The sequence below is a fragment of the Oryctolagus cuniculus genome, chromosome 18 (assembly GCF_051225735.1).
Source record: "Oryctolagus cuniculus isolate XC-2025 breed Fujian yellow rabbit chromosome 18, ASM5122573v1, whole genome shotgun sequence".
Classification (NCBI taxonomy): Eukaryota; Metazoa; Chordata; class Mammalia; order Lagomorpha; family Leporidae; genus Oryctolagus; species Oryctolagus cuniculus.
This window is the reverse complement of record NC_142884.1, coordinates 67,454,315-67,468,967: the sequence shown is the minus strand read 5'-3', so window position 1 is coordinate 67,468,967 and position 14,653 is coordinate 67,454,315. Positions and strand designations below refer to the sequence as shown.

At 45.9% G+C, this 14,653-nt stretch overlaps 1 protein-coding gene across 11 annotated transcripts in view; it reads left to right on the top strand.

Moving 5' to 3' along the window:
• Positions 1-14,653, top strand: part of WDR59 (WD repeat domain 59) — a 101,774-nt gene that overhangs the window by 25,330 nt on the left and 61,791 nt on the right. For all 11 annotated transcript variants that reach the window (XR_011384093.2, XR_016225421.1, XR_016225422.1 and 8 more), the window contains 3 exons: positions 3,480-3,565; positions 4,699-4,779; positions 8,457-8,494. Coding sequence is in view for 4 of the 11 variants with exons in the window: in XM_051847282.3 (XP_051703242.1) it covers positions 3,480-3,565; positions 4,699-4,779; positions 8,457-8,494 (205 nt within the window). In the remaining 7 variants the exon portion in view is untranslated. The remainder of the gene's footprint in view (positions 1-3,479; positions 3,566-4,698; positions 4,780-8,456; positions 8,495-14,653) is intronic.

Genomic DNA, 14,653 nt, shown 5'->3' with positions numbered 1-14,653 from the left:
AAATGAGGGGCTAGCACTGTGGCGCAGTGGGTTAACGCCCTGGCCTGAAGAGCCGGTATCCCATATGGGTGCCGGTTCTAGTCCCGGCTGCTCTGCTTCTGATCCAGCTCTCTGCTATGGCCTGGGAAAGCAGTAGAAGATGGCCCAAGTTCTTGGGCCCCTGCGCCCGCATGGGAGACCTGGAAGAAGCTCCTGGCTCCTAGCTTTGGATTGGAGCAGTTCCTTCCGGCCATTGCGGCCAATTAGGGAGTGAACCATTGGATGGAAGACCTCTCTCTCTCTCTCTCTCTCTCTCCCTCTCCCTCTCTTCTCTCTGTGTAACTCTGACTTGCAAATAAATAAATAAATCTTTTTAAAAAAATAATTTTAAATGAAGTAAATACATTTAAAATTAATGATTCAGTGTTCTGGACTACAATCACAATGTTGCGTAACTACCACATCACTGCAGAGTAAAACCCAATCCCATTAAGCAGTTTATCCCCATTTCCCCCTCCTTCTAGCCATCAGTTTTCCTTCTATCTCAACGGATTTATCTATTTTGGATTTTTCATTAAAGTGGAATCATACAGTAAATGCTCTTTTGTATCTGGCTTTTTTCTTAACATAATGTTTTGGAATTCATCCATATTATAGCAGATTTCAGAAAATTATTCCTTCTTGTGACTGAATGATGTTCCATCTAAGTGTATGCCATGTTTTGTTCATGTGTCCATCCTTCCAGCGACTGGCTGTTTGAATAGTGCTGATGTGAACTTAGCTGTGAATGTGTCTGTCTTCAGTTCTGAGTGAACTCATTTCCTGGCAGTGGAATTGCAGGGTTGTATGACAATTCTAGTTCACCTTTCTGAGGGAACCACCAAATTGCAACAGCAGGTAAATTGTTTTAGATTCCCATCAACGCTGCATAGGGGTTTCACTTTTTACATACCCTTGCCAGCCTTTGTTATTTTCTGTCTTTATTTACGGCTATCCCAGTGGGTAAAGAAGTTTAACCTTTATGGTTCTGTAATAACTGGGGCTGGTGTTGTGGCAGGGTTGAGAATTTATCTTTTCATTCCTATTTCCATTGGAAAATTTTTTTTTTAAGTTTTATTTATTTGTTTGAAAGGCAGAGTTACAGAGATAGATCTTCCATCTGCTGGTTCATTCCCAAAATGGCCACAATGGCCAGGCTGAAGCTTCTTCTGGGTCTTCCATATGGGTGCAGAGTCCCAACCACTTGGGCCATTTTCTGCTGCTTTCCCAGGCATGTCAGCAGGGAGCTGGATTGGAAGTGGAACAGCTGAGACTCAGACTGGCATCCATATGGGATGCCGGCACTGTAGGCCATGGCCCTAACCCGCTGCTCCACAGAGCTGACCCCGTAATCTTGGAACTTTATAAATCTGCTCATCACTGAACTAAAATGAAAATCAGTCTACTATGTATTCCCAGTCTATTAGCAGTCTTTTTTTTTTTTTTTAATTTGAGATCATAGAGACATACACAGAAAGAGTATCAGAGCTCACCCTGCCTCCATCTGCTATTTCATTCTCCAAATGCTGACAACAGCTGTTGTCAAGCCAAACTACAATCGAGGTCGGACAAGGCAGGAACCCAGTTACATGAACCATCACCACTGCCTCTCAGGGTCTATATTAGTAGGAAGTTAAGAGTCAGGAGCCACAACTGGGAATCAAACCTAGGCATGTCTTTCCTGCTCAGCTAAACATCTGCTTCCTTTTCGTATTCTTTATTTACTCTCAATGTGTTTCATAAACTCATGGTGTTTAGGGAGCTGTTTTGTAGTTTCTTTAAATGAAGTTTTCTTTCATGAAACCTTTTTTCTTCTTTAAGATTTATTTATTTATTTGGAAGGCAGGGTTACAGAGAGGCAGAGGCAGAGAGAAAGAGAGAGAGAAAGGAGAGAGAGTGTGTTTTTCATCTACTAGTTCACTCCCCAGATGGCCAGAATGGCTGGAGCTGCACCGATCTGAAGAAAGGAGCCAGGGACTTCCTTCGGGTCTCCCATGCAGGAGCAGGGGCTCAAGGCTTTGGACCATCTTCTACTGATCCTCCAGGCCATAGTGGAGAGCTGGATCGGTAGTGGAGCAGCTGGGACTCGAACTGGCACCCATATGGGATGTCGGCACTGCAGGCAGCAGCTTTACCTGCTGTGGCACAGTGCTGGCCCCTTTTTTTCCTCCTTTGTATTGTTGTTGTGGTTTATCCTGGTCCGTTTTATCTTTGTCTTTTTTTTTTTTTTTAAGATTTGTTTTATTTTTTTGAAAGAGTTACAGAGAGAGGTAGAGACAGAGAGAGAGAGAGAGGTCTTCCATCCACTGGTTTACTCCCCAAATAGCCATAACAGCCAGAGCTGAGCCAATCCAAAGCTGGGAACTAGGAGCTTCTTCTTGGTCTCCTATGTGGGTGCAGGAGCCTAAGGACTTGATCCATGCTCTGCTGCTTTCCCAGGCACATTAGCAAGGAGCTGGATTGGAAATGGAGCAGCTGGGACTCCAACCAGCACCCTATGGGATGCCAAGGCTGCAGTCCTGGATGTTAACTCACTGCGCCACAGGTCTGGCCCCTTTTTGTCTTTCTGATTAACCCTTTAAGACAAATTTCAGGGGCTGGCACTGTGGCGTAGAAGGTTAAGCCTCCACCTGCAGTGCCACATCCCATACAAGTGCTGGTTTGAATCCCTGCTGCTCCACTTCCAGTCCAACCCCCTGTTAATGTGCCTGGGAGAGCAATGAAAGATGGCTCAAGTGCTTGGGCCCCTGCACCCACTTGAGAGATCTAGAAGAAGCTCCTGGTTCCTGGGTTCAGCCTGGCTCCGCCCTGGCCATTGTGGCCATTTGGGGAATGAACCAGCAGGTGGAAGATCTCTGTCTCTCCTTCTGTCTCTGAATTTCTGACTTTCATATAAAGCAATAAAATCCTATAAAAAAAGATAAAGTTCAAAGAGTCTTAGGTAATTTTGCCTTCTAGAGCACCCGTTTGGTGGCTTCTTTTGTCTTTTTTGTGTGTCTGATTTGAAAGTGTGGTAGGTGGACACTGGGCATTTGATAGTGAGAAGAGTGAGCTGAAACATCTAGTATGACAGTAGCTGGAGATGGAAGTATGTGACCTTCAGACTGGGGAGGGCGGTTCCTCTAGTGGTTGGATTGTCTCCATAGCCCATACAGCACACGCTCAGCGGTGAATCTGTAGCTTCAGTTCAGCCGTGTCTGTGTGAGGGGGCTTTCTTTTAAGACAGTTCTGTCTTTCCATTTGAAACCCACAGCCCTACCTAATGAGCCGAGGTTAGCTGAAGCTAGTGTTGATTATATGTATTTCTGATGACTTAGAAAAAATTCATCCTGTAGGAACTCTGCCATGCAAGCTGACTTCTGCCAGGCTGCCTCTTCACAGTAAGCAGAGCAGGGTGAGAGCGCACGTTCTGATGTGTGTGTTATGCCACTTGCTGCCTTTTTCCCCTTATTTCTTTCCAGAGTAACCAACGAGTTGACCTTTATAAGTGGAAAGACGGTAGTGGGGAAGTGGGCACAACCTTGCAAGGCCATACTCGTGTCATCAGGTAGGACCAGCCCTCCACAGCGCCTTGGCCTGTCTGACTTTTTTTCACAGTTTCCTGGGAGGTGAAATGAAGATGCCATCCTTTTCGCGTGACTTGACCCTCTGTTGCAGTAGGCCATGGGTGGCCGGTACCTCCTTAGTGTTTGCTGAGCTGATGGCAAAGTACACAGTGAAGAGCAGCTGTTACTTAGGAAGCATTACTTGTGAGCAGTTGACCCCAATCCCAGAGACAAATACAGCCCAGTCCAGAGGAAGGGATTAGAGCTTATTTTTTGCCATAGGAGGGCAAGGAAGTTATGTAACAGAATCTCCCAGTTCATGATCCTCAGTGCCCAAGAGTGCATGGCGACATCAGGAGCGGCCTTTGTACTCTACGGCTGTTACCCATGTGCACAGATGCCGCCACTTGGTATTCCAGTTGGCTTCAGGTGTGCCTGGACACACTCTTGCCCTGGATCACTGTTTCTGAGTAGGGGGAATTTTTCTGGGGAGCAGCAGTAGGGATTACAGGGGTTGGGAGAGTGCGGGTTGGGAAGGTCGACATGGAAGTATCAGGAAAGCGATGGGCCTGTGTGAAATGCTCTGTGGAGGAACTGCCATTCTAGGAATGAGGGTGTGGGCAGGGAGACCCAGAGGCCTGCCAGCCATCTTTGAAAGCTGAGTGGCGACGTGACAGTTTGCCTTCACTTAAAGTGATGTTGGGTTTCCTGAAGGTACTTGTGGTTGAGTCTGATTTAGAAAATAACTCAGAGATTAATGCATGTGCTCCCCCCCCCAGGGTGGGGTGTGTGTTGGGGGGTGGTACTTGTGATAGAGGGAGGAAGGGAGGAAGGGAAGGAAGGAGGGAGAGAGAGAGACAGAGAGAGACTGAGATTTAAGTGAAATGCTCCACTTATTTGTGGGGAGTGGGCGATGGTCTAAGTGTTGACTGTAGTGAGGACTGGAAAGTGTCCTTCCGAGCTCAGGTAACTCTTGCGCATTCCCAAAGAACTCTGGTCCCCAGCCTGGATCACGTTAGGAAGCCTGTAGCACCGGCCTCTGAAACCACTGGAGGCCAGGTTTGCTGGCACTTTGGAACCAGACTCTGACATTTTTTTATTTTCTTTGTTGTTCTGTTTATTTCTTACATCCTAGTGACTTGGACTGGGCCGTGTTCGAGCCAGATCTTCTGGTCACCAGCTCTGTGGACACATACATCTACATCTGGGATATCAAGTAAGAGCAACAAAGAGTTATAACCACTCGACTGTGGGACAATTTGGGATCGTTTTTGTAGAGATCACATGTCTTAGTTTGGCTCCCCTAGATGTGGATCCTGAGGATTTGATGCAAGTACATTATTTAGAAGATGAAAGAGATACTGGTAGGGTGATGAAGACAGAGGCGAGGGAGCATTATCCACTGAGAGCAGGAGGAGCTCAGTCTCCTTGGGGGCCACCGCGTGCCAGTGTAGAACTCCTTCCTCAGAGGTGTTCCCCGAGGGCTGAGGAACCAGGGGTCCCACTCTGATGAAGGCTGCCTCTGGGGATCTTAATTCCATGGCACTTGAGGCTTGGGCCACAGGTTTGCAAAGCAGGTCTCAGGAGCCAGGGCAAGTCCCTTTGGCAAAGAAAAACAAATGCTGGCATTTGGAGGTTGAGCTGCAGTTTACTGAACTGGCAAGTGACACTGGGGGGATTCTGCTGTGGCAGGCAGCACTGAGATGTGTCTCTTCAGCTTTCTACTTGCTCTGGGTGAGGCTGCAAGTCCCCATCTGTATAAAGGGACTAAGGGCTACCTCACAGGGTTACATGTCATGGAATAAAGAGCAAAGGAGCGCCCTGCCCAGGGCCTGGCATCTTGTAAGGACAACATACGGCAGATGGTTGGAGGTGGCTACTCTGAGGGTGTGGTCTGTAGAATCTCCCATCCTGGTCAGCGCTCCCCTAACCAGGTTCCTCTGCTTTCCTCATGGCAGTGGCTATGTGGGCTGCAGGCAGAAGGCAGGCCAGGTGTTGAGGTGGCACACAGCAGACTGGGGAGAGGGGCTCCTGGGAAGGAGGGCTGTGGCATGTGATGTGATTGGGCATTACAGACAGATTAGCGTTTCAGAGATGACCGTGCCAGATGATACCACAAGGGAGAAGGACAAAATCCAGCAGAAATGGAAGAGGGACATCGCTAAACAAACAGATACCCAGGGGGCCCGGACAAGATTAGAGTACCCCTCATTTACATAAAAGAAGTGTTTTCTTGATTTCAAGGCACTGAACTGACAGTTACATCCAAAATCTTCTGAATAGTAAGCCGGGATGGCACATTTGCTCGCGTGGCCCCTGCAGCCCTAGGGTGCCGCCCAGTGCTGTCGTCTAACCATTTGGTGGAGAAGTTGCCCATCTGACTTTGCAGGGACCATGGAGCTGATGTTTTCTAGAGTCTCCCACTATATCTAGAATAGTTTTTTTTTTTTTCCTTCAAATTGTAGTGAAAAAACATTCAAGAAGGTCTTCAAGAAAGTTCTTGGAAAATGCATATTATGAAAAAACTATGTATGGATTTGAAACTTTTTTGCACCAAAAAAATTTAATTTCATTTTCCCCCAGACTTTTTGAAGTTCCCTTGTATAGTGTGAGCTTTTCCTTCTTAACCCTTTGTAAGTGAATGGTTTGGTAGTGTTAAGTGTATTCTTGCCATTCCCCAGTTGCTCCAGCCCGTACTAACCACCATTCCATTGTGTTTCTGTGAATTTGACCATTCTTACTACCTCATGTAAGTGGAATCATACAGTATTTATCTTTTTATGATGGCCTTATTTCACTTAGCCTAGTGTCCCCAAAGTTTCATCCATTTTGTATACATCAGCATTTCCTTTGTTTTTAAGGCATTATTCCATCATATGGATATACCATATTTTGTTTATCCATTCTTAAATTGCTTCTGCCACTTGGCTTTTGTGAATATATAAAATTAAAAAAAAAAAGATTTATTTATTTATTTGAAGGCAAGTTACAGGGTAGGGGGGGAGAGAGAGAAAGTTCCATCCACTGGTTCACTTCAGAATGGCCGCGACAGCCAGAGCCGGGTTGATCAAAAGCCAGGAGCCAGGAATTTCTTCTGGTTCTCTCATGCAGGCGCAGGGGCCCAAGGACTTGGGCCATTTTCCACTGCTTTTCCAGGCTAAAGCAGGGAGCTGTATCAAAAGTGGAGCAGCCAGGACTCGAGCTTGTACCCGTTTGTGATGCCAGCACTGCAGGTGGTGGCTTTACCTGCTATGCCACAGCATTGGTCCCTTAAAATGGTTTTTTAATCCATCTTTGAGATGATGCTGGCAAGGTTCTTGCAGAGTTATACTTCCATGACTATCATCTGTTGTTACTGGAGAAATTACACCAGGCAGGGATTCTTCTGGCTGCTTCTCCCTCTATATTGGGATTACCCAGACCTGTTGAATAGTATAATGTCTCCTTTGGATACAGTTGTGTGATTTGAAATCCAGACTCAGCTTCAGTGGAAGTGTCTGAGAAAGTTCATCTACCTGGAAGGAGATGGGTCTATCTTTTTTTAATATCTATCTATCTATCTACCTACCTACCTACCTACCTACCTATATATAAATTTCATAAGTACAACTTTTTTTTTATTGGCCAGTGCCGTGGCTCACTAGGCTAATCCTCCACCTGCGGCACTGGCACCCCGGGTTCTAGTCCCAGTCAGGGCGCCGGTTTTGTCCTGGTTGCTCCTCTTCCAGTCCAGCTCTCTGCTGTGGCCCGGGAAGGTAGTGGAGGATGGCCCAAGTGCTTGGGCCCTGCACCCACATGGGATACCAGGAGAGGGCACCTGGCTTCTGGCTTTGGATTGGCGCAGCGCACCGGCTGTAACAGCCATTTGGGGGTGAACAAACAGAAGGAAGACCTTTCTCTCTGTCTAACTCTGCCTGTAAAAAAAAAAAAAAAAAAAGATTTATTTATTTATTTGAAAGAGTTACACAGAGAGAGGAGAGGCAGAGAAAGAGAGGTCTTCCATCCGATGGTTCACTTCCCAATTGGCCTCAACAGCTGGAGTTGCGCCAATCCAAAGCCAGGAGCCAGGAGCCTCCTCCAGGTCTCCCATGTGGGTGCAGGGGCCCAAGGACTTGGACCATCCTCCCCTGCTTTCCCAGGCCATAGCAGAGAGTTGGGTAGGAAGTGGAGCAGCTGGGTCTCAAACCAGCGCCCATATGGGATGCTGGTGCTTCAGGCCAGGGCATTAACCCACTGTGCCACAGCGCTGGCCCCATAAGTACAACTTTTGGATTATGGCGGTTCCCCCCACCTCCATACCCGCCCTTCCACACCCAAACTGTCCCACCTCCTACTCCCTCTCCCATTCCATTCTTCATTAAGGTTCATTTTTAATTATCTTTATATACAGAAGATCAACTATGCTAAGTAAAGATTTCAACAGTTTGCACCCACAGACACACAAAGTATAAAGTACTGTTTAAAGACTAGTTTTACCAGTAATTCTCATAGCACAACACATTAAGGACGGAGGTCCTACATGGGGAACAAGTGTACAATGACTCCTGTTGTTGATTTAACAGTTGGCACTCTTATTTATCATGTCAGTGATCAACCGAGGCTCTTGTCATGAGCTGCCAAGGCTATGGAAGCCTCTTGAGTCCACAAACTCTGACATTATTTAGACAAGGTCATAATCAAAGTGGAAGTTCTCTCCTCCCTTCAGAGAAAGGTACCTCCTCCTTTGATGGCGAGATGGGTCTATCTTTATACTACTTCTTAAGGCTCTCACAGCAGATCTGATTGCAAGTTCCCACTGAAAGAAAAGCTGAGAGATGAGTGGAAAGGGTAAAAAGTTCTAGGTGGATGGTGGTGTATGAATTGGCCATTTATCTTCTGATTTGTATGTTTCAGAGACACAAGGAAACCTACCGTTGCACTGTCGGCTGTAGGTGAGCATTCTCCCCACCCCAGCTGGTCTTCATTCCTTCCCTTCCTGTTTCTCTCCTTCTCCCCCTGTGCTTCCCCACGGTAAGTCTCACACTGCAGGGGGCTTTCCTTGAGCTGCTTTCAGAAGCAGAGTCAGAGCTATTCAATGTGGATCAGGAATTTACTTTAGAATTCAAGGACAGGAGCCAAGTTGACTTGTTTATAAACTTTTTATCATGGAAAATTTCAAACATAAAAATAGCAGAAAATGAATTTCCTAGTATTCATCGTCAGCTTCAACAATTGTTATCTTACATCAGATCTTACTCCTAAGGCAGGTGTGGCCTAGTGGTTAAGACACCCGTGTCCCTTTGATACCCACGGGCACCTCCTGCCCCAGCTTCCTGCTGATGCAGACTGTCCTCATAAGGCAGCAGTGATGGCTCTAGTAATTGGATTCCTGCCACCAGGTGGGAGACGTGAACTGAGTTCTCAGTTGCTGGCTTTGGCTTTGGCTTTGGCTTTGGCTTTGACCCAGTTATCAGTTTTATAGGCATTTGGAGAATGAACTAATAGATGGAAGCTCTCTCTGTCTCTGTCTCTTTGCCTGTCAGATAAATATATATAATTTTTTTTTTAATGTTGCTGCATCTGTACTGCCCCCCACCATTGCACGCCCTGCCTTACCCCCCTGGTGATTATTTTGAAGCAAAACCTGGTGTCATTTCTTCAACAACTTTTTCAGTATATGTTTTTACAAAACTCCCTAAAAAAAGTAATCCAGTTCCATTAGCAAAATAAAATCTTAACAGTCATCAAATATCTAAGCAGTATTCGCATTTCCCCAATAGTCCCATCCCCCCTCTTTTTCGCCAGTTGTTTGAATCTGAATCTATTGCAGGTCCACAGCTGGGAGGGGTTGATAGGTTTCTCATCCTTCTGGGTGGCATGTGTCTTCTCCCTTTGGTTTTGGCTTTGCTTTCCCTGCATTTTATTTGTTGAAGAAGCCAGGTTGTTTATGCTGTGATTTCTCCGTAATCTAGATTGGCTGATTGTGTCCCTGTGGTCATTTAATATGGATGTACTGAGTCTTAGAAGTGCTTTCTGATCTACCTGTTCTCATTGCTTAATTAGAATTGGCCTTTTTTGGAATTCTCAGTTGGGGTTGTTAGGGAATATTCTTACCACTTCCTGAGAGAACGTGGGTACAGAACTGCTATAACTTACAATGATGTAGTTTAATCATCAGCCTTTTGGCATCTTTGATGAAAACATGTGTTTTATGTCTGTTGAATCCTGTTCCTTAGTGTTTGCTCCAAAACAGTTATATGGCTTTTTTTTCCTTTATATCTCCTCCCCTGCTTCATTATTTAAAGACATTTGGCATCATAATTGTATCGAGCAGCTGGATTATAGGATCTAGAGCCCTGGATCTACTATGAATTTCCTCAGTTAGGAACACCAGCCAGAGGGAAAGGTGGCACAGAAGTAGTAGCATGTGTTGTATGAGTAAGGACATGAAGAGGCCGGAGGCAGAGCCAGCACTGTGGTACTAGTTTAATTTAATTAGCTGAATTTTCTTTCTTTCTTTTTTTTTTAAACTTTTATTTAGTAAGTAAAATTTCCAAAGTACAGTTTATGGATTACAATGGCTTTTTCTCCCCCATAACTTCCCTCCCACCCACACCCCTCCCATATCCCGCTCCCTCTCCCATTCCATTCACATCAAGATTCATTTTCAATTATCTTTATATACAGAAGATCAATTCAGTATATATTAAGTAAAGATTTCATCAGTTTGCACCCACACAGAACATGAAGTGTAAAATACTGTTTGAGTACTAGTTATAGCATTAATTCACATTGGACAACACATTAAGGACAGAGATCCCACATGAGGAGTAAGTACACAGTGACTCCTGTTGTTGACTTAACAATTTGACACTCTTGTTTATGGTGTCAGAAATCTCCCTAGGCTCTAGTCATGAGTTTCCAAGGCTATGGAAGTCTCTTGAGTTCGCTGACTTTGATCTTATTTAGACAAGGTCATAGTCAAAGTGGAAGTTCTCTCCTCCCTTCAAAGAAAGGTACCTCCTTCTTTTTTTTTTTTTTTTTTTTTTTTTTTTTTGACAGGCAGAGTGGACAGTGAGAGAGAGAGACAGAGAGAAAGGTCTTCCTTTGCCGTTGGTTCACCCTCCAACGGCCGCCGCGGCCGGCGCGCTGCGGCCGGCGCACTGCGCTGATCCGATGGCAGGAGCCAGGAGCCAGGAGCCAGGTGCTTCTCCTGGTCTCCCATGGGGTGCAGGGCCCAAGCACCTGGGCCATCCTCCACTGCACTCCCTGGCCACAGCAGAGAGCTGGCCTGGAAGAGGGGCAACCGGGACAGAATCCGGCGCCCCGACCGGGACTAGAACCCGGTGTGCCGGCGCCGCTAGGCGGAGGATTAGCCTAGTGAGCTGCGGCGCCGGCCTGGTACCTCCTTCTTTGATGGCCTGTTCTTTCTACTGGGATCTCACTCGCAGAGAACTTTCATTTAGGTCCTTCCCCCCCCTCCCCCCAGAGTGTCTTGGCTTTCCATGTCTAAAATACTCTCATGGGCTCTTCAGCCAGATATGAATGCCTTAAGGGCTGATTCTGAGGCCAGAGTGCTATTTAGGACATCTGCCATTCTCTGAGTCTGCTGTGTATTCCACTTACCATGTTGGATCGTTCTCTCGCTTTTTTATTCTGTCAGTTAGTATTCGCAGACACTAGTCTTGTTTGTGTGATCCCTTTGACTCTTAGACCTATCAGTGTGATCAATTGTGAACTGAAATTTATCACTTGGACTAGTAAGATGGCATTGGTACATGCAGTCTTGATGGGATTGTATTGGAATCCCCTGGCACATTTCTAACTCCACCATTTGGGGCAAGTCCGATTGAGCATGTCCCAAATTGTACATCTCCTCCCTCTCTTATTCCCACTCTTATATTTAACAGGGATCACTTTTCAGTTAAATTTCAACACCTAAGAATAAATGTATGTTAATTACAGAGTTCAACCAATAGTATTAACTAGAACAAAAAAAATACTAAAAGGGATAAAGTATTAAATTGTACATCAACAGTCAGGACAAGGGCTGATCAAGTCACTGTTTCTCATAGTGTCCCTTTCACTTCAACAGGTTTCCTTTTTTGTGGTTGGTTAGTTGTCACCGATCAGGGAGAACATATGATATTTGTCCCTTTGGGACTGGCTTAATTCACTCAGCATGATGTTTTCCAGATTCCACCATTTTGTTGCAAATGACCAGATTTCATTGTTTTTTGACTGCTGTTTAGTATTCTATAGAGTACATGTCCCATAATTTCTTTATCCAGTCTACTGTTGATGGGCATTTGGGTTGATTCCAGGTCTTAGCTATTGTGAATTGAGCTGCAATAAACATTAAGGTGCAGACAACTTTTTTGTTTGCCAATTTCATTTCCTTTGGGTAAATTCCAAAGAGTGGGATGGCTGAGTTGTATGGTAGGGTTATATTGAGGTTTCTGAGGAATCTCCAGACTGACTTCCATAGTGGCTTTACTAGTTTGCATTCCTACCAACAGTGGGTTAGTGTCCCTTTTTCCCCACATCCTCACCAGCATCTGTCGTTCGTAGATTTCTGCATGTGAGCCATTCTAACCGGGGTGAGGTGAAACCTCATTGTGGTTTTGATTTGCATTTCCCTGATTGCTAGTGATCTTGAACATTTTTTCATGTGCCTGTTGGCCATTTGGATTTCTTCTTTTTTTTTTAATTTTTTATTTTTTTATTTTTGACAGGCAGAGTGGACAGTGAGAGAGAGAGACAGAGAGAAAGGTCTTCCTTTTTTTTTTTTTTTTTTTGTCGTTGGTTCACCCTCCAATGGCCACCACGGCCGGTGCATCGCACTGACACAAAGCCAGGTGCCAGGTGCTTCTCCTGGTCTCCCATGAGGGTGCAGGGCCCAAAGACTTGGGCCATCCTCCACTGAACTCCCAGGCCATAGCAGAGAGCTGGCCTGGAAGAGGGGCAACCAGGACAGAATCCGGTGCCCCGACCAGGACTACAACCTGGTGTGCTGGCACCGCAAGGAGAAGGATTAGCCTATTTAGCCACGGTGCTGGCTGGATTTCTTCTTTTGAAAAATGTCTATTGAGGTCCTGGCCCATCTCTTAAGTGGATTGTTTTTTTTTTGATGTGGAGTTTCTTTCTCTCTTTGTAGATTCTGGTTATTAACCCTTTATCTGTTGCATAGTTTGCAAATATTTTTTCCCATTCTGTCGGTTGCCTCTTCACTTTCCTGACTGTTTCTTTTGTAGTACAGAAACTTCTCAATTTGATGCAATCCCAAATGTTAATTTTGGCTTTGACTGCCTGTGCTTCTGGGGTCTTTTTCAAGAAGTCTTTGCTGGTGCCTATATCTTGCAGGGTTTCTCCAATGTTCTCTAATAATTTGATGGTGTTGGGTCGTAGATTTAAGTCTTTAATCCATGTTGAGTGGATTTTTGTGTAAGGTGAAAGGTAGGGGTCTTGCTTCATGCTTCTGCATGTGGAAATCCAATTTTCCCAGCACCATTTATTGAATAGACTGTCCTTACTCCAGGGATTGGTTTTGCATCCTTGATCAAATATAAGTTGGCTGTAGATGTTTGTTCCTTAACCCAATCAGCCAATCTGTGTCTTTTTTTTTATTATTTTTTTTATTTTTGACAGGCAGAGTGGACAGTGAGAGAGACAGGGAGAAAGGTCTTCCTTTGCCGTTGGTTCACCCTCCAATGGCTGCTGCGGCCGGCGCACCGCGCTGATCCGATGGCAGGAGCCAGGTGCTTCTCCTGGTCTCCCATGGGGTGCAGGGCCCAAGCACTTGGGCCATCCTCCACTGCACTCCCTGGCCACAGCAGAGAGCTGGCCTGGAAGAGGGGCAACCAGGACAGAATCTGGCGCCCCGACTGGGACTAGAACCCGGTGTGCCGGCACCGCAAGGCAGAGTATTAGCCTATTGAGCCATGGCGCTGGCCCACACTCAGTTCTTTTTCTCTCTTGTTACCTCAGCTATTCCTTCTTGGCTCCGCTAAGGATACCGTATCCAAGACGGGAAGGCGACTGTGGCAGGAAGGGTTACCAAGGGGTTCTGATCATCCTACTGCAGAACCAGAAGTTTACTACATAATCTCTCTGTCTGCTTTTGATGGAGCCTTAGAGGCTCGAGATGGGTGTGGCCAGAGAGCTCTGTTTGGTTCCTCAGGATTAAGGGTGTGCCAAAGATGACACTCCCAGGTTAGGCATGGTAAATCTCTCTTTCTTTTTTCTTTTTTTCTTTTTTTTTTTTTTTTTTGATTCAGAAGGGAAGTAATTCCACACAGCTGAGTACAATTGAAGGCAGTCAGCTTCTGATCTCTGGCTCCTGTGTGTATAACATTCCCCTGCTCTTTTCCAAGGACCACACAGGGAATCTGTACTGCCCTCATTGTGGGCTCAAATTCTCCTGCAGTCTCTCACTGGGTTGCCAAGGTTACCAAATTGTAGCGTCTCTGAAGAGTACTCAGGTGAACCCCATGAGTTCTCTCACCCACCATCTCTTTTTTCACAGCCTCAGTTCATTAGCTCCACACATTCACTAGGTCCTAATCTCCTGTTATTTCACCCCCCAAGAGTCAGGTTTTTCTGCTTGGCTGTGGGTAGGCGCAGCCCTGAGGTCGCACAGCTTTTGCGTATGACTAAAATGGCGCCTGCTCTTTGCCTTGCTCACCTTTGAGAGGTGAGCGGAGAGAAAGAAACTCATGTTCATACTGGTCCCTTTTTTTTTTTTTTTCCTCTCTCCTCTAGTTAGCCTGGTGAACTTTCCCCGATGGGGCTTCAAGCCTCGTTCCCTCTAGGCTCCTCCTCCTGTTTTCCTGCCGGTGTCTTGGGCTATTGAGGTTCGGCTCACCTCGAGTTCCAGCGCTGGTGTGTAGATTCCGCCGCTGGTGTCCCGAGCCGTGGGCTCCCATGCTTTCCACGCAGGTCCACCATGAATCACTAGTTCCAGAAGAGTTTCCTCTGCTGTTTCTTCCCCAACTCTTCCTTGAACCTACAGTATCTCCACTTTTATTAAACTGTCTCTTCCCGGACTATCAGTGTGCTCCCTTCCTATTCTGCCATCTTGCCGGAAATCTGAATTTTCTTTTTTCACCCAT